The sequence below is a fragment of the Eptesicus fuscus genome, chromosome 10 (assembly GCF_027574615.1).
Source record: "Eptesicus fuscus isolate TK198812 chromosome 10, DD_ASM_mEF_20220401, whole genome shotgun sequence".
In the NCBI taxonomy this organism is placed as follows: domain Eukaryota; kingdom Metazoa; phylum Chordata; class Mammalia; order Chiroptera; family Vespertilionidae; genus Eptesicus; species Eptesicus fuscus.
The window spans coordinates 7510511-7535471 of record NC_072482.1 but is presented as its reverse complement, the minus strand read 5'-3'; the positions used below and the strand labels follow the sequence as shown (position 1 = coordinate 7535471).

Sequence of the window (24961 nt, the reverse complement as noted above, 5' to 3'; positions counted from 1 at the left end):
GACAAAGAACATCCAGGTCAACCAAAAAAGTTTGAAGACAAGCATTATTGGATGAAGATGCATGTCAAACTCAAAAACAACTTGCAGAAAGATTGAACGTTGCTCAGCAAACAATTTCCGATCCTTTACAAGCAATGGGAAAAAATGGGTGCCACATCAACTGAATGAAAGACACATGGAAAACTGAAAAGTCATCAGTAAAATGTTGCTTCAATGGCACGAAAGAAAGTCTTTTTTACATCAAATTGTGACTGGCGATGAAAAGTGGATTTATTTTGAGTATCCCAAATGCACGAAATCTATCATGGGTTGATCCAGGTCAACCATCAACATTGACTGCAAGGCCAAATCGCTTAGGAAAGAAGACAGTGCTCTGCGTTTAGTGGAATCAGGAAGGTGTGGTGTATATGAGCTTGTAAAACCAGGTGAAATCGTTAATACTGATCACTACCAACAACAAATAATCAATATGAACCATGCTTTCATTGTGAAACGACCAGAAAGTGCCAGAAGACATGGCAAAGTAATTTTGCTTCATGATAACGCACCATCACACACTTCAAAACCAATTAAAGACACATTAAAAGATCTTTGCCGGGAAGTATTAACCCACCCACTGTATTCACCAGACCTTGCTCCTTCAGATTATCACTTGTTCCCATCAATGGCACATGCACTTTCTGAGTAGCACTTCAAAACGTAGAAAGAAGTGGAAAATTGGGTCTCTGAATAGTTTGCCTCAAAACAAGGAAAGTTCTATTGGGATGGTATACACAAATTACCTGAAAGATGGGGAAATGTGTAGCTAGTGATGGACATTACTTTGAATAAAGCACTTTTGATGTTTCTCTTGAAATTATTGTGTTTTCTTTGGTTACAAAATCCGCATTATTAACCAGTACACCTAGTATATGGAACCCAAAAAGATCATGAACAGGCAAGGACAATGAGGGCCTACAGAAGCCCAAATCAAGAGAACAACTGAAAAATTGCTTCATGCAAAACTGAGGTCTTAGAGGTACTATCAACTCCTGGACAGAATCATTTTTTTAAATGTTATACTGAACTCTAGAGTCAATGGGCTCAATTATATACCCCCAAAATCAGAAACCTAAATCTCAAACCCTAAAGATCCTTGTCTAATAAAAGAACTCAATCCTAAGATTTGTGTCTATTCCCCCTGGAAGGCGATTACCAGAAGCAGGCCTGAGCAACCACTTCACATGGATGAACTCCAATACAGTGGGTGCCAACCAGTGGTCCTCGAGGTCCGAAAGGCTGGCGACCGCTGCTCCAATGTGAACAATACCTCTATTGAAAAGAGAGCCACACTCTACTAAATTTCAGTAGCAAAAAACAAAGGAAAAACTCACTCCCTAGCATTTCTTCTTTTCATACCAATCAATACAAATTCCCTTCTCTCTCACTCTTCTGGTGCAGCTTTAGAAACCCCACCATGGTAAGTGCCAACATACCATAAGCTTCTGGGAGACGCTGTTGTACATGGAATAGCGGGAAGAAGTTCCCTCCACAAGAGAGTCTGCTTTGAATGCATCATCAGAGCTGCGTTGCTTCCCCTCAGTCTCACTGTCGGACCCACTGAGGCTTGTGGAAGATACTAGAAAAGAAAGAAGAAAAATATTTAGGTGAATTTATAGCACAAAATAACCTCTAGAAGTCTAATTTCATTTATCTAACTAGTGTTTAAAATATGCATTACACACATGAAGTTCATAAAATGACCCAGGGTCAAATGTATTCTCTACATCTTACTAACTGTGTAATCTTGGGCAAGTACCAAAAGTCCCTAATGGTACTTGACATACAATGGTGACTCAAAAATATGTTTTCTTTTCCCATCTTTTCACTTTCTTTCCCTACCAACTAAGATGGTAATAATTTCGTCATGGGTAATTGGAAAATGAAATAATGTATTTAAAGGACATTGCTAAATATAAAATACTAGAGGCCCGGTGCATGAAATTCGTGCACACGATGGTGTCCCTCAGCATGGCCTGCACCCTCTCCAACCTGGGACTCCTCAGGGAATGTCCGATTGCCGGTTTAGGCCCGATCCAATCAGACCTAAACCGGCAGTCGGACATCCCTCTCGCAATCCAGAACCGCTGGCTCCTAATTGCTCACCTGCATGCCTGCCTGATCGCCCCTAACCACTCTGCCTGCCGACCTGATCGCCCCCAACTGCACCCCTGCCAGCCTGCTTGCCCCCAACGACCCCCCTGCTGGCCTTTAAACTTATAGGTAAGAGGACAAGTCCTATAGCATACCCTTGTTGCAAAAGATCTTCAAATAAGAAACACCTTAGCAGCTGCCAGAGTTGTAGGTTATGTGACTCCTGGTCAAAAGCAGGAGAATCAACAGTCTAGATCAGTGATGGCGAACCTATGACACGCGTGTCAGCACTGACACGCGTAGCCATTTCTGATGACGCTCGGCCGCTAAGGCAGCCACATGCCGAGGATGAAACATTTGCGAAATAATGTTTTTTCCTCAAAGTGACACACTACCTGAGTTATGCTCAGTTTCTTGGCGAAGTTTGACACACCAAGCTCAAAAGGTTGCCCATCACTGGTCTAGATATTCACTGTGACTGGCTCTTTCCCTCTTTTATAGATATTCTAGAGGCCCGGTGCACAAAAATCGTGCACTCGGGGGGGAGGTGGCTCAGCCTGACCTGCGCCCTCTCGCAGTCTGGGAGCCCTTGGAAGATATCCAACTTACAGCTCGTCACACAGGGCAGGCCTAAACCGACAGTCGGACATCCTTAGCGCTGCCGCGGAGGCGCGAGAGGCTTCCACCACTGCCGCTGAGCTGCCAACCATGAGCCCGGCTTCTGGCTGAGCGGCGCTCCCCCTGTGGGAGCACATTGACCACCAGGGGGCAGCTCCTGCATTGAGTGTTGGCCTCCTGGTAGTTAGTGGGCATCATAGCGATCAATCATTCTGTCATTCGGTCAATTTGCATATTAGCCTTTTATCATTTAGGGATGGGTAGCAGAGTTACAGTTTGGGAAGAAGTAAAGTTCTGATGGTTGCACGACAATGTGAATACACTTAATACCACTGAACTGTACATTTAGAAATGGTTAAATGGTAAATTATATGTTATGTATTTATGTTTTACCACAAAAAGTATAACTAAATTAAAAATTCATTAGAGGGACTTAACAGGAGATTCTAAATGATACAAAAAAGAATCAGTGAACTTGAATATAAATAACTAGAAATTACCGAGTCTGAAGAGTAAAGAAAAATACACAGTGCTCAGAGATCTGAGGGATAGCATCAGCATACTAACATATATCTAATTGTTGTATCCAAAGGAGAGGAAAGAAAGAGAAAAGGACACACTTTTTAAAAAGAAGTAATGCTCAAAAACTGTTCAATTTATATAACCAAGAATGCAACAAACCTCGAGTAAAATTAATACAAAGAGATCTGCACCTAGACACATCATTGTCTAATTGCTGAAAGACAGAGGAAATCTGAAAGCAGCAAGAGAAAAATGCATTACTACAGTTGGCTGACTTCTCATTTGAAACAATGGAGGCCAGAAGACAGTGGGATAGCATAGTCAATGTGCTGAATGAAAAATTCTAAACCAGCAAAACTGCCCTACAATAATGAAAGTAAAATACATTTCTAGATAAAGACAGATTTGTTGTGATTGGGAAGTCATTTAGACTGAAAGGAAGTAACACCAGAAAATGACTCAAATCCTTGGGAAGAAAGGAGGAGCACTACAAATGGTAAATATGTGAGTCAATATGAAAGAATGTATAAACATATTTTTTGCTCATTTCTTAACTATCTTAAAAATATAAGATTATTATTATAAAGCAATTATTGTAACACTAGAGGCCCGATGCATGAAATTCGTGCAAGGGGCTCGGCCCTCGCAGCCCTAGCTACCTTGGCCGGCCCTCACCACCTCGGCTAGCCCTCGCAGCCTTGGCCAGCCCTCGCAGCCCCGCTTTGTCCAGGAGGTCGTCCAGACATTCATTCTGCTGTTTGGTCTAATTAGCATATTATCTCTTTATTATATAGGATTGCATTATTGTGTGATATTACACACACACACACACATATGTGGTAAAAATTTTGTGAAAAACTGTCAATGATATAAAAAACAGGAACCATTATTTCTAGGAAAGTATAGAAAGCCATTCAGTGTCAAGTGCAGCAATAGCCAGATACTTGGTAGGTTACAATTCTTGAGCTACTTACTGCTGCTATAATCCATATGTCTATCTGAGGACTGAAAGTCATTAAATGTGATAAAGCCAGATAAAATATAAGACTTGTCTTGTTTTATAGTATACACTAGAGGCCCAGTGCACGAAATTCGTGCACGGGTAGGGTCCCTAGCGGCTGCCGGCCACCAGCTGGGGCCTTCCTTCCCCTGGCTGGCTGCCACCACCCCCTGGTGATCAGCGCACGTCTAACTCCCGGTTGGTCGAACTCCCACCCATGGGGACAATTTGCATATTAGCCTTTTTTATATATGATATTTCTTGAATATTTTATTTAGCATACAAATTATTTGTTTTTCTGCAGGTTCATAAAAACAATTAGCAACCATTAAAAAGTGAGTTTCAAAAGTCACTTTGAACATTAAAACAAATAACATTAGTAAGGTATAATGACCTAATGCTGCTATAACCATATAAATATATACATACATACATACATACATACATACATTAGTGAGAAGTTTTCCTTCTTACTTACAAATGAATGCCAACCACTAATGCAGAAGGAATGATGGTATTAGAAATCCACAATTCAGCAGATATCATAATAAAAATTGGTTCAGGCAAGAGTCATCATTGGATGCTAAAACTAGTTGGTGAAAGTTTGATGAGGCGCAAAACATTTACATAGTTTCAAACTACTTGTTAATTGTAAAGGGAAAAATAGGAACTTTACAGCCTGGCCAGGTGACTCGGTTGGGGCTTCAGTTGGTTTGGTTCCGCATCAGGGCACATACCTGGGCTATGGATTCAACTCCTAGTCAGGACATCTACAGGGGGCAACCGATCAATGTTTTCTCTCTCTCCCTCCCTTCCTTTCTCTCTATAAATCAATAAAGAAAAAACATATCCTTGGGTGAAAATTAAAAAAAAAAAAAGCTACTTCACAGCTGAGAAACTTGACAGACACACCCATAAACAGATAATCAAAGTTACCATCATACTGATAGGACAAATTGACTTACACCCCCACCCCATAAGAGGGACACAGTATCATTTCTATGTAACCTTGACAAAGGTACAGAACTTCAATTTAATTATGAAGAAACGATAGACAAATTGCCAACTGAGGAGCATTCTACAAAATGCCTCTTTTAAAGTGTCAAGGTTATGAATGGCAAAGATTTAGGAACTATTCCAGGTTAAAGAAGACTGAAGAGATGTTACATAATTTGATTATGACACTGGATTGGTCCCTGGATGGACCAGACACTTCTTCCAGTTTTAATGAGGTATAATTAACAAATAAAACTGGAAGATATTTAAAGTATATAACATGATGATTTGATATACGTGTACATTGTGAAGGGTTTCCACTCATGAGTTAACACATCCATCAACTCATGTATTTAGCTTTTTTAATGTGTGAGAACATCTAAATTCTACTCTCAGCAAATTACAATTATACAATATAGAGTTGTTACCATGTTATAATTAGATCCTCAGACCTTATTCATTTTATAACTGACAGTTTGTACTCTTTTACTAATTAACCTCTCCCTGTATCTCCCACCTCCCAGCCCCTGGGAATCACTTCTCTACGCTTTCTATGAGTTCAACTGTTTCTTTTTTGGTGGGTTGTTTTTTTTCCAGATTCCACATGCAATATTTGCCTTTCTCTGTCTGGCTTATTTCTCTTAGCATAATGCCCTGCAGATTTATCCATGTTATTGCAAATCACAGGATTTCCTTTTCTTTCTTAAGACTGAATAATAGTCACCTAAGTATATATACATATATACTAGAGGCCCAGTGCACGAATTTGTGCATTAGTGAGTTCCTTTGGCCTGGCCTGCGGGATAGGGCTGAAACCGACTCTCTGACATCCCCCGAGGGGTCCCGGATTGCGAGAGGATGCAGGCCAGGCTGAGGGACCCCACTGGTGCACAATTGGGGCCAGGTAGGGACGCAGGAGGGCCCCAGGTGTGTCTGGCCCATCTCACTCAGTCCCTATCTGCTGGACCCCAGCAGCAAGCTAACCTACGGTTCGAAGCATCTGTCCCCTGATGGTCAGTGCAAGTCATAGCGAGTAGTTGAGCGGCCTTAGCATATCATTAGCATATTACGCATTGTTTGGTTGAACAGATGACCGGATGACTGGACACTTAGCATATTAGGCTTTTATTATAAAGGACTAGAGGACCAATGCACAAAATTCATGCATGGGGTAGGGTGTGTCCCTCAACCCAGCCTGCATTCTCTCCAATCTGGGACCCCTCGAGGGATGTCTGACTGCCTGTTTAGGCCCGATCCTAACGGGCAGTCGGACATCCCTCTCACAATCCAGGACTGCTGGCTCCCAACTGCTCACCTGCCTGCTTTCCTGATTGCCCCTAACCACTTCTGCCTGCCAGCCTGATCACCCCCCAACCACTCCCCTGCCAGCCTGATTGATGCCTAACTGCTCCCCTGCCAGCCTGTTTACCCCAAACTGCCCTCCCCTGCAGGCCTGGTCCCCCCCAACTGCTCTCCCTGGCAGGCCTGGGTGCCCCCCAACTGCCCTTCCCTACAGGCCCAGTCGCCCCCAACTTCCCTCCTCTGCCGGACTGGTCACCCCTAACTGCCCTCACCTGCAGGCTTGATCGCCCCCAACTGCCCTCCCTTGCAGGCCTGGTCCCTCCCAACTGCCCTCCCCTGCTGGCCATCTTGTGGTGGCCATCTTGTGTCCACATGGGGGCAGTCATCTTTGACCACATGGGGGAAGCCATCTTGTGTTGGAGTGACAGTCAATTTGCATATTATTCTTTGATTAGATAGGATTAGATAGGATAGAGGCCTGGTGCACAGGTGGGGGCCAGCTGGTTTGCCCTGAAGGGTATCCCGGATCAGGGTGGGGGTTCCCTTGGGGCGTGGGGTGGCCTGGGCGAGGGCCCTGTGGTGGTTTGTAGGCCGGCCACACACACCCAGCAACCCAAGCAGAGGCCCTGGTATCTGGGATTTATTTATCTTCTATAATTGAAACTCTGTAGCCTTGAGCAGAGCCAAGCCTCCTGCTTGCTCTGTGGCCACAGCCATTTTTGTTGGAATTTATTTATCTTCTATAATTGAAACTTTGTAGCCTTAACCCTTTGCACTCGCTTGCTTTTTCCTCAATTCCTTTATTCTAATGCTAACCGTGTCGAGTCACACTCGATATCCGAGTGCAAAAGGTTAAGCGGAGGCCAAGGCAGGCCAGGGCAGGCGGAAAGCTTGGCTTCCTCCATTGCCGGGGAAACCCAAGCCTCCTGCTCTCTCTGTGGCTGCAGCCATCTTGGTTGGGTTAATTTGCATACTTGCTCCTGATTGGCTGGTGGGCGTGGCTTGCGGGTGTGGTGGGGTACGGTCAATTTGCATATTACTCTTTTATTAGATAGGATGGGCTCTGGGTGAATGATGTGCCATTCTGTCGACCAGTCTCTATGACATGCACTGACCACCAGGGGGCAGACGCTCCAACTGGTAGGTTAGCTTGCTGCTGGGGTCCAGCCAATTGGGACTGGGTGAGAAGGCCGGACACACCCTGAAGCCCTCCCACGGTTCCTCCCCAGCCAGCCGGCCAACCTCCCGCAGTCCCTCCCCCGCAGGCTGGCTCTCGTCAACCCCGAGTGGGACTAGGCGAGATGGCCTGATCAACCCTGATCACCCGCCAGGCCGAGGGACCCCACCCATGCACAAATTCGTGCACCGGGCCTCTAGTCAATTATAACAAATGTTCCACTCTGGTGAGGTATGTTGATAATGGGGAAGGCTATGCATGTGTAGAGATACCTTTGTCCTTACCTCTCAATTTTGCTGTGAACCTTAAACTGCTCTAAAAAAAAATGAAGTCTTTAGCCGAAACCGGTTTGGCTAGGTGGATAGAGCGTCGGCCTGCGGACTGAAAGGTCCCAGGTTCGATTCCGGTCAAGGGCATGTACATTGGTTGCGGGCACATCCCAGGTGGGGGGTGTGCAGGAGGCAGCTGGTTAATGTTTCTCTCTCATCGATGTTTCTAGCTCTCTATCCCTCTCCCTTCCTCTCTGTGGAAAATCAATAAAATATATTTTTAAAAATAAATAAATAAAATAAATTTTAAAAAATGAAGTCTTTAAAAAAATTTTTTTTAAGATAAAACACTAACAAAAAGTTTGAGCATGAGAATGGAATACCTATATCCTAAGAGAACTGGGTCCTACTAGATTATATTATTAGGAAGCCTCCCCATCACCCCAGTAGGCTGACATATGGAATCCGTCAGTCCAAAATATTGGTATTATTTAACAGATCAGACAACAAATTTGGTTCAGGACCTATTCTACAAAAGGTCCATGCTACATACAACCAGGTACTATCCAAAAGTAACAATCCTACCCTAAGAGAGCTTAAAAATCTATTAGCTAAGATAAACATACATTTTTTAATGATTTAACGTTTTGCAAAAGAAAGAAAAGGCAGGTGAACATGTTTATCAGAATAAACTTAAAACCAAAATCCTGGCTCCTAAGCAGTTAGCAAGGAAGAATTTTGGTTGAGAATGTCTGTGTATGAAAGGTACCAAATCTGCCCCTTCCCCTTAAGGTGGCTATCCAACCCCCTTAACAAGGAGCCAACTTGGTGTTGTTTTTGTGTGTGTTTGTGTGTTTTATTGATTTTAAAGAGGGAGGGGGAAGAAAGGGGGAGGGAGGGGGAAGAAAGGGGAAAGGAGGGGGGAGGAAGCAAGGGAGCGAGAGAGGGAGGGAGCGAGGGAGGGAGGGAGGGAGGGGTGGGGAGGGGAAAGAAACATTGATTGGTGTCTCTTGTATGTGCCCTGACTGGGGATTGAACCCACAACCTGGGTATGTGCCCTTACTGGGATGATATTCCAACCAATTGAGCCAACCAGCCAGAGCAGGAGCCAACTTGTTTACATGGACCAATGCAGCACCACATCACAGAGTGCCAAAGTGCCACTCAAAGAAAGACCCAGAATATTAACAATGAGTAACCATGGAAACTGAGAAGTGATATTTATTTTGTTTTGCACTTTTCCGCCTTTCTATGGGAGAAATAAGAATACATTCGTCTGAAAATTAGGGTTATGCCTGGCTGGTATGGCTCAGGAGTTGAGCATCAACCCATGAACCAAGAGGTCACAGTTCAATTCCTGGTCAGAGAACATGCCTGGGTTGCTGACTCGATCCCCAGTAGGGGGCCTATAGGAGGCAGCCAATCCGTGATTCTCTCTCATCATTGATGTTTCTATCTCTCTATCCCTCTCCCTTCCTCTCTGAAATCAATAAAAAAATTTCAAATAAAGAAAATTAGGGTTAAAAAAATAAAACTATTGAGAAATAAAGTACCATTCCAAGCCTTGGAAAGAGTTTGGTTCCTTTCCAGAGAAATCTTCAGAGGACATCAGATCTGAGGGAAAAGAGCTCCTGAATGACTGGAGACTGAGCTTGGGCCTTTCATCTATTCTTCCGATGAGGAGAGGCGCTCTGTAAGAGAGTGCCCACATGCTAAAGAACCACCCGTCCAAAGGTGCAGATTCTCTTCACGCAGCTGCTTCCATGCCTTCAACCTGTACTGCTTAGTGCAGAAAAAGGTGGTGTCAGGAATGCGGGCAGCTCCCCACTCGGGTCCTATATTTTCTTTCGGGGCGCCTAGGGATCCAGGGTCCTGACTCAACAGAAGCTATAAAGTTAAGTAAGTTATTATGCCATTCACCGGCTGTCTGGGGATGCATAGGTCTATCTATGGGAAGGTTAGGAAAACCTGGCAGCCTCAAAGGAGAGTGTACGCTTGGTCCAGCTCTAGGGAGCTGCCAGGATGTCAGGTTTGCTTGACCCATTAATGGGCATCCATCAATAGTATAAATATCATTCCTGAGCATGCAGGGTTCCTGCCACCTCAGATCTCAGAGAAAGATCTTTTGTTTTCTTTGTCTTCATAACATTTTTGGACCAAAATGGCAGAAAGAAGCAAATTGGGTGGAGGGTTCATTTGGCAAGTCAGTGATGATTCTGGTACAAAGATCTTTCCGCTCCATTCCTCTTCCCTAGGTGTCACCTAACGTACAGCTGCCCTGTCCAGATCCTGAGAGCGGGGTTGATGGGAGCTAAAATACCATCCTACTAGATACCGTAGACATTTCTTTGTGAGATCAAGAAGTATGATGGATGAACAGATAATCCTTATTTCTCTTTTATTTCATGTGGTATGTGAAGCCAATTCTTAGCCTGACAGGATTTAAGACAGAGTTCCCCAGATTAGTCCTGATGTCCACAGACTATCACAGCCACTACTCATTTTTACCCCTGGGCCTTTGGGGCCACTCTTTTCAGATGAAAAGGAGACAACTGCCGTGGCTGCAGCAGAAACTAAAGCGGAGGTTTAGCCTCCCAAGACTGCTAAAAATTTAGCAAACACTGAACAGACACTCCTGTAATGAGGGTATAAATTAACGGGACTAATAAGGTCAGTCTATTAAAATCATTAGTTTCATTAAGAATGTGCCAAAGCTGGTGGCATTCCCATTTACCTCCCCAGGAGCTCCTCTTCTAAAACCTACCAGAGCGCCCAAAGCATCACTTAGAGTTTTCATTTAGGATTTCTTCTCTACCTGATAGAGGGCATTACTCTTAAGTCATTTTAAAGAAGGAAGAGGCTTCCCAGCTACTGGCCAAATTTTTGATAAGGCAACAAAACAGTAGAGCAAACATGCCAAGATTAGAAATGACAGTGACAACACATAGGAGGGGCAGATTCAAACACTAGTGGCCAAGGTGAGCAGCACCAAGATACAGAAGAATAAATTATGGATTTTAATAAACATCCCATCCTGCCTAACAACTGCTGTGGAATACACTCATTCCTGTTTAAAGACTCAATTTCTTCTTCGTGCCAGACAAATGGTAACTCGTTAGAGCAATTTAAACAGGTACCGATAAAGGAAGTTTTTGATTAAGGTCATGAATCTGGACTGACAGGAAAGCAATGGTGTTTCAGGGAAAATAGCCTATTTAGGGAAGACTTAAGTCTGGTAGAGGGGAGGCACTGTTAGTGTGGTGCTGGGCAAGGACGCTGGCAGCTTCCAAGGCACATGCTATGGGAGGGCCAGACGCACACACCTAAGGACCAGTTTTCCTGTGAGAAACAACAAAAAGGCCCTGGCCGGTTTGGCTCAGTGGATAGAGCATCAGCCTGTGGATGAAGGGTCCCAGGTTTGGTTCTGGTCAAGGGCACGTACCTCGGTTGCAGACTCCTCCCCAGCCCAGGCCCTGGTCGGGGCTTGTGCAGGAGGCAACCAATAGATGTATTTCTCTCACATCTATATTTCTCTCTATCTTTCCCTCTCTTTCACTCTCTCTAAAAAAAAAAAAACACACACAAAAATCAATGGAAAAATATCCTCAGATGAGGATTAAAAAAATATATACCGAAATGAACAAAATGATCTCCACCCGTCTCTCCTTACTTCAAAAGGTTGTTACTTAACAGCAAATTTTCAAGAGTTTATTTAGGCTTGAAAGTGCCTTTAAACTCCTCTTAAAATATTCATAATAATCACATGATGCCACAGTGGCCATGACAACATCCCTTTCTTCTTTACTCTGGTCAGATGATGTCAGTCTCTGACCTGGCAATACAGTTACCTTGTCAATAATAATGTAAAATAAACTGATTAAATTAAAAAGATGTATTAGTGAGTCATCACACTGATCTAGCAGAAGCCACACAACCCAACTGGCATGGCTCAGTGGTTGAGCATTGACCTATGAACCAGGAGGTCACAAGTGGACTCCTAGTGAGGACTCATGCCCAGGTTGCAGGCTGGATCCCCAATGTGGAGCATGCAGGAGGCAGCCGATCAATGATTCTCTCTCATCATTGATGTTTCTATCTCTCTCCCTCTCTGAAACCAATAAAAATATATTTTAAAAAAGGAAGAAACAGCAGCACAAGCAAGGCCCAGACAGACAGAAATAGTAACTACCGTTTTTTTGTTTTTCTAATTATACCCCCTAAAGAGCATGCTTCAATCATCCATTTGAACAGTATGTGCAGGTTGAAGTGGTTGGAACAAAAAGAAACACACCTGCTTTAATGCTATGACTTAATGAATATGTAGTTTCTGGTGAGAGAGTAACTACCAGGGCACACTGTCCAGGGATGGATGCCTTAGAGGAGCCAATACAGAACAGAAATGACATAAATGCTCAGAAGTACTTAATGAAATGGTCTTCTGTAGACTGGAAGAAGAGCAGGCAAAATGAAAGAGGTGAAGCATTTTAAGCTTCTTGGAAAAGATACTACTGTTGCCTTCTATCCATTTTATTCAGTAAATATTTACTGAGCATTTACTCCATGTCAAGCACAGGGTTGGGGTGGGAAGAGACAAAGGAGTAATCTTGCTGAAGACACTAGACCCTAGTCCTCAGAGTTTCTGTGTCAAGGTGGAGCTGCCCCTTCCTAAAGTAAGCTGCCCCAGGGAAATCTGGCATGCTAGCTTGCCTCTACCTCCTGCCTCATTTTCTACAAATGAAAGGACCAAATGGCCTACTGCCAGAAGCATACACAGTCCTGGCCACCTCTAGACTTCCATTCTGCACACACGGCGGCAACAGTCAATCCTGAGTCATATGGTGCTACTTCCAGAAAAGGTTAAAGCTATTTGGTACAATTCAAGGGAGTCTGTGAGGGGGAGAGAGCTAATCTCAATTCACAGTCACATTTTTAAAAGCTTGAAATTTAAGTCAGACTGGTTCCCTTGAACGATCCTTAACCATATACACTCACCTTCCCCTACCTGGACACTGTGCTCTCCTTACTTCAAAGGATGTTACTTGAGAGCAAATGTTCCCCAAGAGCCCCTTGGAACTAGATACCGCCACCACCTAAGTGTCATTTATTCCTCCAGACATGCTCTCCCTTTTTCCCTTGTAGGCCTCTCTCTCCTTATACCCCAGAGCCCTACCCAAGGAGACCCTCTACCTTCACCAAGCTGCTTAAATTGCAGACGAGAACCAAAATTCCCTTTCCTTAATAGTCCCGAGAGCAAATGCACCAATATGTTTTTTTCCTTCCTACTTAGTAATCTGTTACATACAGCCTTTCTCACCTATCCTGGAACTCAACATGACAACTTTAAAGGCACACATATCTCCACACACAAGTTTATGAGTCTCTTATCCAGCCAGGACCACAGCCACACCAAATGCTTCATTAGCTGTGCCACCTGTCAAGCTTCTCCTCTCTGGACCAGCTTCTCAGACAGCTGATGAGTAACTGCCCTTCAACTAGCCTACCACTTATGAATAAAATGAATTTTCTACCTCCCTCAAAGGATGCTTCACACCCTTACAGTTACCAATCTGTTACCAAATTTCATTTCAATTTACCAGTGACCCAGCAGATGATCCAAAATGCAAGACAGCTGGTTAAATAGTGTCTCCCAAAAGGTAATGTCACCTAGTCTGGGAACCGGACATTTGGCAATAGGATATTTGCAGATGTAATCAAGTTAAATGAGGTCATATTAGGGTGGGCCCTGATGTCCTTATAAGAAGAGGGAAATTTGAACACAGAGACAGAGGCAGAGACTGGAGTTATGCTACTATAAGCCAAGGAACAGCAAAGACAGCCAGCAACCACCAGAAGATAGAAGAGGCAGAAAAGCCTTCTCCCCAAGAGCCGTAGGAGGGAATATGGCCTTGGCTGACACCTTGATTTCGGACTTCTGGCCCGTGAAGAATAAATTTCTGTTGATATAAGCCACCCAGTTTGTAATTTGTTACAGCAGTCATAGGAAATTAATACAACTAGTAATTCAGGGTAAATGCAATATAGCTACTTCTAATTGCTTGGTATTTGAGGCAAGCTCCTAGACACTTTACAATTTCTCACAGAAAGCATCTGTGTAAACTGTGAATGTCCATAATCCTAAGAAACAGACAAAGCAAAATCTAGATGAGTGACATCCTTTGAGCTTAATGTAAACAGTGAATACTGGCATGTTCCAATTCATTTGGGTATTTTTGTTCAGAACTGCTGAGGGAATTGAGAAAACAATGCAAAACCCTAAGGGGAATTAGGCCTCATCACTGCAGCAAAGAGCCTCAGGATCATTAACAACTGTTAAGAGCACAAGATGAGCAAGGCACACCTGGTTCTATTGCCCTTTGCTTTACTGTGCTTCACAGATGTTGCAGTTTTTTTTTCGAATTGAAGGCAAGACACTGATTACGACTCACTATTGCGGTGATCTGAAACGAAACTCGCAGTATGTTCAAGGTATGCCTGTACTTACACCTGGTTTATGGCAGCAAGAGTGCCACCTGCTGAAGGACCAGCAACAAAACTACCGCACTTTGTAAAAATTCCAATTTTTTATTTAAAACAAGTCCCCCACTCCTATTAGGAGAATGGCAGAAAGGAAGAGAGTCTACAGCCAGCATATCTCTGCAGAATTTGCCTAATTTTTCGCAAGAAGCAGTGGACTGTAGTCTGCCCAATTTAGGCTCCGGAGACTCATATAACCAGATGACCAGTGGCCTCAGACCACACAGGCAAGCATACCTTTTGCTGCATGATTGATAGAGGAGGGAGGTTCATCATCAGATGTAGAGCTGAGGCTCAGGGCAAGCTCTGCAACTCTTTTCTTCTGTTTCTTGATAGGGGCAGTGCATTCTGGATCATTTCTCCTCTTCATTGTGACTGCAACCATAAATCCAGACAAGACAATCAGCTGCTCATGTCAGAGTCTCTAGGATCAGAGCAGGGATTCTAAAGTATAAATTATAAATGGGAAGGGATTTGGCAACTCCAAACAACTTCCAGGGCCAGCACTTGAATAGCCTCTTCCTCAAAGAGGTCCAGTATGGATGCTAGCCAAGCTCGGGTTTTCAAAAATAGCCGTTAGTTTCACTATAAAATGTGGTATTCAGACTCAGAGGCCTCTGGGCCATTGATGTCAGATACCAAAAAGTCATGGACCAACTCCACACACCACAGGGGAAAAGCCTTGGGAAACTGTTATTCTATACTTTGATGCAACACTAGCCATATGTAACAACAATGTACACTGGAAATGTATTATGAAACTATTAACCAATGACTATTAACCAATAATTTCCAAGGCGAACAGACCATCCCAGAATGATTGTTCTATCACTGTTATTATTTTACCCAGATAATTAAGACAGTCCATATGATACAAACTCTGTTGTGGGTTTGTTTGTTTGTTTACTTCAGGATGTTTAAAAACATGAAAAAATTGGGAAAGTTTTTCACCAGTGTAAGGAATGGAAGCATTGGTTGACTTAGGACTGAGGAAATACGAGTGAGAAAGTTACTGGAACTGGATGTAGCCATAGCATAAGCCTCACATACAAAAGTAATTTTAAGAACAGAAACCCACCTCCACAAAAAAAAAAAAAAAGGAAAGAAAACAGGCAGGCTCCATGCCACCATCATCCATGCCCATGGGTAGGTACATGAGGTAAGCATAGAAAAAAAAAAAAAAGCCTTAGTCGGTTTGGCTCAGTTGATAGAGCCTCTACCTAAGGACAGAAGGGTCCCCGTCAGAGTCAGGTCACCGGCACTACCACCACCGTTGCAGGCTCCTCCCCTGCCCCTGGCCCTTCTAAGGGGCCAGCAGGAGGCAACCAATCTCTCTCCCAACGACGATATCTGTCTTTCCCTCTCTTCCACTCTCTAAAAATCAATGGAAAAATATCCTCGGGTGAGGACTTTAAAAAAAAAAAAAAGTGTGAAGGAAGAGATTAAGAAGACCCTGACATCTTAAGAAATGATGGAGTTAAAAGCAACCAATAGTAGTGAACACAGTGTGGTTTATACACAGTTGATTGGCCTTAACAGGACTCAGAAAAAGGACTCAAAACAGAAGCAAACAGGGCTGCAATCCTTGGGGAAGAGGAGGTGCAGGGGCAAAAGAACAGACTTACAATAAAATCCAAAGATACCAGTGATCCTGTCAACCTCACAAAAACCTGAATCACATGTTTTATTTATTTCCAGCTCAAAGATGAGCTCGTCAACCTAATGCATAATCCCACCCTTCCTAGGGAGGCAGCCTCTAACCAGGCACAGGTAGAGGCTCTCCTGGGGTCGCAGGAAGAACAGAAGACACTGAACAAACAGGACCAAGCTGAGCCACATTTCTCTTTAAACCTATCTTCTATCAACCCCCTCGTCCCGCCAAAAAAAAAAAAAAGGGTCCATAACAAAAGCAAAAAAAAAAAAAAAAAGGCCCCACTGGTTCTTAGTGACTCTGGAGACGGAGCAGGGGAACCTCAATGTGGACAGTGTTGGGGTGGGTGCAAGAAAAGGCAAGGAAATAGTTGTGTGAAAGGAAGGATGCTGACGCTTCCTCTCCAAACCACCTTAGACTGGAGCCTTCCAAACCATCTCATCCAACCCTCTCCTTTTTCCACTGGAAAAAACTGCGGCCCGAGGCGGGGAGGCCGCACAGCGATCTAGTGCCCCGCTCAAGTGACCTACACAGGCCCAGGGTGCTCTGGCTGCGAACTTCCGAGGAGAAGGCCTGGTTCTACCTGCTGCTTCCCCAGGCAAGGGTTTCACAACCCCCTCTCCAGTCTTCGCTCCCTGGGCCTCGGGCTCGCACTGCCACCCCTGCTCATAGCGGGAAGAGCTGAGCTCCCATCTCCCCGGACCAGTCTTTCCATTTGAAGAGAACGTGAATGTGGGAGTGTGTGCGCAGAGGCGAAGTCAGCGGCGGCTCCGGCTCCGGGAGCAGGAGGAACGAGGTGGGGGTGGGGGTGGGGGGTGGGAGGGAGGAAGGACGAGAGAAGGGGCGAGAAGGCGGTGAGGGTCAGACCGCGCGCGGGTGCGGGGCCGAGGCGGCGGTGGAGGGAGGGATGCTGAGCCCGCGCGCCCGCCCGCCCGCTGCCCCCGGGCCGCGCGCCGGCACTCACACGGAGGGGAGAGGGCAAGCTGCCAGGGAGCGGAGAGGGGGGTCAGGCCGCCGCTGCCGCCGCCGCTACCGGGCCCGGCCCTGCTGCCGCCAGAACCGCCAGCTCCTCCCTCACTTTCGTTTCCCCAGCCAGGCCCGGTGCGCCGCCCCGCTGTCGCGCTCAGGTCCCGCCCTACGGGCAGCGCCGCTTGATGACGTCACGCGGCCGCTCCCGCGCCCGGCCGGGTCCTGGCCCGGGGAAGACCTCCAGCGTTCCGGCCCGCCCCGCCCCCGCCCCGGCGGCGCAGGGCGCCTGCGCGGGAGCCCGGCCAGGAAAGGATACGAAAGCACAAGAACCGAGTATCTTCTCTTCCGGCTCTGGGGCCGGGAAACAAATAAAAACTGCAAGGGTCAGGTGTCGTCACATCACCTCATCTCACTTAATCGTATTGTATTCATTTTACAGATTAGGAAAAGTTTAACGAGGTAGCCGGTAAACTGGTTGAGGGCAGAAACCTAGTCTTCTCTTCCTGTTCACGGATGTATCCCCAACGTCCAGCAGCATACAGGACATCCTCACAGATGTTGAACAAAGGTCGGGAAGATAGAAGGAATGCCGTCTTTGGCAACTTACCATATGGACACGGATGGCTTCCCCTTCCAAACCCCTCTTTCAATTGTCAGGCCAATATGACAAAGTCTGCAGAACATCCCCAGTCACTTCACACCCAAAATGCAAATCCGACCTTATGTTTTCTCATAAGCCTACTCTTTTCCCAGGGAATAGCACCACCATTCATTCTGTTGGTCCCAACAGAAATCTGAGGAGGCCCCATCTCATTTTCCAGTCTCCGATATCTACTTCATTTAGTTTACCACCTAATTACTTATCAAATCCATCCATTCTTCTCCCACCCCATTGCCACTAGCCTCTCTCACTAGGATTTCTCCAATAATCTCCAACTCATTGTGCCTGTCTCCAGTCGAAAGCCCTCTAGTGCATAAAAACAAAGTGATTTTTTAAAACATTTTTTTTTGTGATCTTGTCACAACTTGTCAATGATTAAAACCCACCAATAGCTTGCCACTTCTCTGAGGATGAAGCCAATGTCCTTAAGATGGCTGCAAGACCCTCTGATCTGACCCCTTCTGCAGCAGTGCCTTGTGCTACTGCTGGTCTCTTCCCTCTCCCTATCCTGGTTTTCGCTCAGTTTCTCTACCATGCCATGTCTACTCAGGGTTCATTCCACTGACTGGATCACTCCTCCCCCTTCTTTGCTTGACTAATGTCTACTTATTAGTTTAGTGTCCTCATATCTGGAAATTTTTCCTGACCCTACAAGTCTAGGCTGGGAGCTATCAAAGCACTTACCACAATACTGCTGACTCATCTGCCTCAACCACTCAGTTGTAAACTGGGTGCAGGAAAGGTTATACCTGTGTGTCTGTATTAAATCTTGAATACAGTGGCCCATAGTAGGTGCGCAATAGACATTTACTGAATCTGTGGGAGTATGGAATATGAGTGAAGGTTAAGTGATATGATCAAGGTCACAGAGCTAGAAAGTAGCAAATGAGCATTTAAACCCAGGTCTCTCTGGTTCTAAAGCTGAGTGTTTTTCCCTCTCACCAGGGCTTCTGCATGTGTGTTGTGCCTTGGACACATTTGGTAATCTTTAAAGTTTATGTGTCCATTCTCAACATAATAATTTGAAGGGCATAAAAGAAAATGTATAGGATGAGAAAGGAAAAAAATTATATTAAAATACAGTTAACATATCTAACATATTGTGCAATTTGTTTTTAATTTTAATGTAAAGCATTAAATAATGAGAAAATACATATAAAATATAGAAAAATTAAAATGTATTTTTTAATAAACATGCGTGAATCCAATGAATAGTACTGTAACAACCAAACAAATATATGGGAGAAAGATAAACCTTGATTCCTACCCTACACCATATATAAAATTAACTCAAAATGGATCAGACCTAAAAATACAACACTTATAAAAGAAAACATAGGTGACTATAGTTAACAATACAGTATTGTGTATTTGGACAGTTCTAAGAAAGTAAATCTTTAAAATCTTTATTACAAGAAAAAAAATTGTAACTATATGAGGTGATGGATGTTAACTAAACTTATGGTTACTCATTTTTCAATATATACATACTAGAGGCCTGGTGCACAAAATTTGTACACGGGTAGGGTCCCTAGGCCTGGCCGGCAATCAAGGCCGATTGGGACCTCCCAGTTGCCAGCCAGGGCCTTCCTTATGGCGCACGTCATAGCAAGCAATCGAACTCCCGGTCTCCTAGTCGAACTCCTGAGGGGACACTTTGCATAATAGCCTTTAATATATATAGATATCAAATCATTATATTGTGTACTTTAACTTAATACAATGTCATATGTCAATTATCCTACCTAATAAAAGAGTAATATGCAAATTAACCACCACTCTGCTATACCCACACGCCACGCCCACCAGCCAATCAGAGCAAGTATGCAAATTAACCCAACCAAGATGGCTGTGGCCATGGAGGAAGCCAAGCTTTCCACACACCCTAGCCGGCCCAGGCCTCCACTTAAGGCTACAAAGTTTCAATTATAGAAGATAAATAAACCCCAGATACCAGGGCCTCCGCTTGGGTTGCCAGGGGGCATGGCCGGCCTGCAAACCACCACGGGCCCCTCGCCCAGGCTGCCCCATGCCCCAAGGGAACCCCCACCCTGATCTGGGACACCCTTCAGGGCAAACCAGCTAGCCCCCACCCATGCACCAGGCCTCTATCCTATCTAATAAAAGAGTAATATGCAGATTGACCATCTCCAACACACAAGATGGCTGCCCCCATGTGGTCAAAGATCCTGCCTCCATATGGACACAAGATGGCCACCACAACATGGCCAGCAGGGGAGGGCAGTTGGGAGGGACCAGGCCTGCAAGGGAGGGCAGTTGGGGTCGATCAAGCCTGCAGGGGAGGGCAGTTAGGGGTGACCAGGCTAGCAGAGGAGGGAAATTGGGGACAAACAGGCTGGCAGGGGAGCAGTTAGGCATCAATCAGGCTGGCAGGGGACTGGTTAGGGGTGATCAGGCTGACAGGCAGAAGCAGTTAGGAGCAATCAGGAAGACAGGCAGGTGAGCAGTTGGGAGCCAGCAGTCCTGGATTGTGAGAGGGATGTCCGACTGCCCATTTAGGCCCAATCCCAGTCGACATCCTTCTAGGGGTCCCAGATAAAAGAGGGTGTAGGCTGGGCTGAGGGACAACCACCCTCCCTGTGCACAAATTTCATGCACCGAGCCTCTAGTATCTCAATAAAACAGGAAAAGAAGTGAAAAAAAGAGAACATCAGAGAATAACTTTGCAGACTGGGGATATACAAAGATTTTTTACACAGGACCCAGAAAGCATTAATCAGGAGAAAAAAATGTAAAATAGACTTCATCAAAATGAAAGGCATCTGCTCATCAAAAGACACCAATAAGAAATTGAATAAGGACACAGCTGGCATGGCTCAGTGGTTGAGCATTGACCTATGAACCAGGAGGTCACGGTTCAATTCCCAGTCAGGGCATATGCCCAGGTTGTGGGCTCGATCCCCAGTGTCGGGTGTGCAGGAGGCAGCTGATCAATGATTCTCTCTCATCATTGATATTTCTATCTTTCTTGCCCTCTCCCTTCCTCTCCGAAATCAATAAAAAAAATATTTAAATAAAAAAGAAAAGAAATGTAATAGCCAAGCCACAGACTGAAAAATATTCACCATATTTCCTATCTAATAATAGACAAATATGCAAATTGACCATACCTCTGACATGCCCACAAGCCACGCCCACCATCCAATCAGAGCGAGTATGCAAATTAACCCAAACCAAGATGGCTACAGCCACAGAGAGCAAGGTTTCCTAGGTAACAGAGGAAGCCAAGCTTTCCGCCTGCCCTTGCCAGGCCTAAGCCTCCACTCAAGCTACAAAGTTTCAATTATAGAAGGCAAACAAATTCAAACAAATGGCGGCAGAATGGAGCTTGAGAGAGCAGGCCAGGGTTGCCGCCGGCAACAGGGGAAGCAAAGCTTTCCGCACACCCTGGCCGGGCCCACCCGCTTAAGGCAACAAAGTTTCAATTATAACCCCAACACAAATGGCTTCCAGCCTCGGAGGGAGCCCCAGGCTTGGCTCCGCTCCAGGCTACAAAGTTCCAATTGTAGAAGGAAAATAAATTCCAGATACCAGGGCCTCTGCTTGGGTTGCCAGGGGGCGTGGCCGGCCTGCAAACCACCACAGGCCCCTTGCTCAGGCCACCCCACACCACAAGGGAACCCCCACCTGATCCGGGACACCCTTCAGGGCAAACCAGCTGGCCCCCACCCCTGTACCAGGCCTCTATCCTATCTAATAAAAGAGTAATATGCAGATTGCTCATCACTGCAACACACAATATAGCTGCCCCCATGTAGTCAAAGATCCTGCCCCCATGTGGACACAAGATGGCCACCACAAGATGGCCAGCAGGAGAGGGCAGTTGGGAGGCACCCGGCCTGCAAGGGAGGGCAGTTGAGAGGGACCAGGCCTGCAAGGGAGGGCAGTTGAGAGGGACCAGGCCTGCAAGGGAGGGCAGTTGAGAGGGACCAGGACTGCAAGGGAGGGCAGTTGGAGGTGATCAACTCTGAAGGAGAGGGCAGTTAGGAGTGACCAGGCCGGCAGAGGAGGGAAGTTGGGGGCAAACAGGCTGGCAGCGGAGTGGTTAGGGGGTGATCAGGCTGGCAGGCAGAAGCGGTTAGGGGCAATCAGGAAGGCAGGCAGGCAAGCAGTTGGGAGCCAGCAGTCCTGGATTGTGAGAGGGATCCCAGATTGGAGAGGGTACAGGCTGGGCTGAGGGACAACCCCCCTCTGTGCACGAACATGAATTTCGTGCACCAGGCCTCTAATGTGTATATATATATATATATATATATATATATATATATATATATATATATATGACAAATCACTTATATCCAAAAATATATAATACCCAATAATAAAAAGAAAAACAGCCCTGGCCAGTGTGCTCAATGGTTAGAGCCTCACCCCTTGTACCAAGGGTCGTGGGGTTTGATTACCGGGGAAGGGCAAGTACCTGGGTTTCAGTTTCAATCCCTGGCCCCTGTCGGGGTACATGCAGGAGGCAACCAATCCATGTCTCTCTCTCTCACATCTCTCTCTCACACTCTCTCTCCCCTGCTCCCACCCACTCTTTCTGAAAATCAATAGAAAACATATCCTCAGGTTAGGATTAACAAGCAAAAAACAAAAAAAGAAGGAAAAACATGATTCTAAGTCCTGTCAAAATGGAGAAAACACATTCCATCCCATTTCTCTCACTGAATGCACTTTAAACCTTAGGAACACCTACGTGAAGATTCTGAAAAGTAAATGGTAGCAGGATTACTGGGGATGAAAACCAGAGGTCAAATAACCACCAAATCAGGAGTGAGTTCCCTGATTTTCCCTCTCTGGTATCTCCCTGCCCAGACAGAAAGGCAGCTTGAAACCTAAAACGGTGCTACAGGCTCACATAGGAAGCTCCAAGAGAAGCAACAGAGTGGGCTCTATAGGTCAGAGATGGGGGTGGGCGGGGGGGGGGGGGAGGTGGCGCGGGAATAGGGGGGGGCGGGAATGCCTGGTGTTTCTTGTTTTGTTTCTCTGATTCACTTTCACCTAGTCTTTAAGGCAGTCACTAGGTAACCAGATAACCATGGTGCACATCCACAGTCCATTAGAACCACAGCCCACAGAAGGTAGGGCGGAATTTGTGGCTTGACCTAACTGGGTCAGTTCCCTGTGAAAACAAACACACAAACAAAACCCATACCAAAAAATCAACGTTCTCCGTAGGGTTTCATCAAGACCCAGAGTCACATGCGTTATATTCAAAATGTCCAAGAAAAAATCTAAAATTACTCAATATACAAAGAATCAGGAAATGTTCAACCTTTTTTAAAAATTATTGTTCAATATTACATTAGTTTCAGGTGTACAGCATAGTGGTTAGACATTTATATAACTTACAAAGTGATCCCCCCAATAAGTCTAGTATTCACCTGACACCATATACAGTTATTACATCATTGACTGTATTCCCTAAGCTGTACTTCACATTTTGTAACTGTCAATTTGTACTTCTTATTTTTTAAATCTTCACCAGAGGATATTTTTTCCATTGATTTTCAGAGAGAGTGAAAGGAAGGGAGGAGGGGGAGAGAGAGAAACATTGATGTGAGAGAGTCACATCAACTAGTTGCCTCCTGCACACGCCCCAATTGGGACCCGGGATGGAACCTGAAACTGAGGTACGGGCCCTTAACTGGGAATTAAATCAGCGACCCTTGGGTCCACAGGCCGACAGTCTAACCGCTGATCCAAACCAGCCAGGGCCCAATTTGTACTTTTGTTGTTGTTGTTAATCCTCACCTGAGGATATTTTTCCATTAACTTTCAGAGAGAGTGGAAGGGTGGGGGGGAAGAGCGAGAGAAAGGAATATCCATGTGTCTATACAGGCCCCGACCGGCGCCAGGGATCGAGCCTGCAACTCAGGTACATGCCCTTGACCAGAATCGAACCCAGGACCCTTCATTCTGTGGGCCGACTCTCTATCCACTGAGCCAAACTGGCTAGGGCTAATTTGTACTTCTTCTTTTTTTTTTTTTAAATATATATTTTATTGATTTTTTACAGAGAGAAAGGGAGAGGGATAGAGAGTTAGAAACATCGATGAGAGAGAAACATGGATCAGCTGCCTCCTGCACACCTCCCTACTGGGGATGTGCCCGCAACCAAGGTACATGCCCTTGACCGGAATCGAACCTGGGACCCTTCAGTCTGCAGGCCGACGCTCTATCCACTGAGCCAAACCAGTTAGGGCCCAATTTGTACTTCTTAATTGCTTTTTTAAAGTAAAAGAAAATCAATAGACTCTAACCTTTTGAGGGCACATATTTTGGAATTAGGAAAGGGTTGTTTCTGTTTGTTTTTATTAAGACTTGATTTTTATACAGCAGTTTAAGGTTCACAACAAAATGGAGGGGAAGGTGCAGAGATTTCCCACATCCTATCTGCCCCTACACATGCACAGCCTCCCCCATTATCAGCAGCTCCCATCAGCAGCTCCCATCAGCTCCCATCAGCATTTATTACAACTGAAGAGCCTACATTGACATATCATTATCACCCAAAGCCCATAGTTCGCATCACAGTTTACACGTGTGCATTCTATGGATTTGGATAAATGTCTAATGACATATATTCACCATTGCAGTTTCATACAGAGTAGTTTTACTGCCCTAAAAATCCTCTGTGCTCTGCCTACTTATTACTCCCCACTCCCATCCCTGGCAACCACTGATCTTTTCACTGTCTCCCCAGTTTTGTCTTTTCCTGAAGTCATACAGTGGAAACCATACAATAGGTAACCTTTCAGGCTGGCTTCTTTCAACTAGTGATTTGTATTTAAGTTTCCTCCGAGTATTTTCATGGCTTGATAGCTCATTTCCTTTTAGCACTGAATAGTACTCCAATGTCTGGACGTACCACAGTTTCTTTATCCTTCACCTACTGAAGGATATCTTGGTTGCTTCCAAGTGTAGCAGTTATGAATAAAGCTGCTATAAACATCCACGTGCAGGTTTTTGTGTGGACGTAAGTTTTTCAGCTCTTTTGGGTAAATACAGTACCAAGGAGCCCAATTGCTGGGCCCTATGGTAAGAGTATGTTTTGTTTTATAAGAAACTGTTTTCCATAGAGGCTGTACTATTTCACATTCCCACC

The 24961-nt window shown here is 45.1% G+C and overlaps 1 protein-coding gene across 3 annotated transcripts in view; it reads right to left on the bottom strand.

Moving 5' to 3' along the window:
* CMTR1 (cap methyltransferase 1) overlaps window positions 1-17319 on the bottom strand; it is a 56894-nt gene extending 39575 nt beyond the window's left edge. For 2 of the 3 annotated variants that reach the window (XM_054721902.1, XM_054721904.1), the window contains exons 1-3: window positions 17167-17319; window positions 14789-14926; window positions 1476-1618 (exon numbers count right to left, since the gene is read on the bottom strand). In XM_054721902.1, the coding sequence (XP_054577877.1) occupies window positions 1476-1618; window positions 14789-14921 (276 nt within the window). In that variant the 5' untranslated portion in view covers window positions 14922-14926; window positions 17167-17319. The remainder of the gene's footprint in view (window positions 1-1475; window positions 1619-14788; window positions 14927-17166) is intronic. The other variant, XM_054721903.1, reaches the window with a different exon arrangement.
* Between the last annotated feature and the right edge of the window lie 7642 nt (window positions 17320-24961).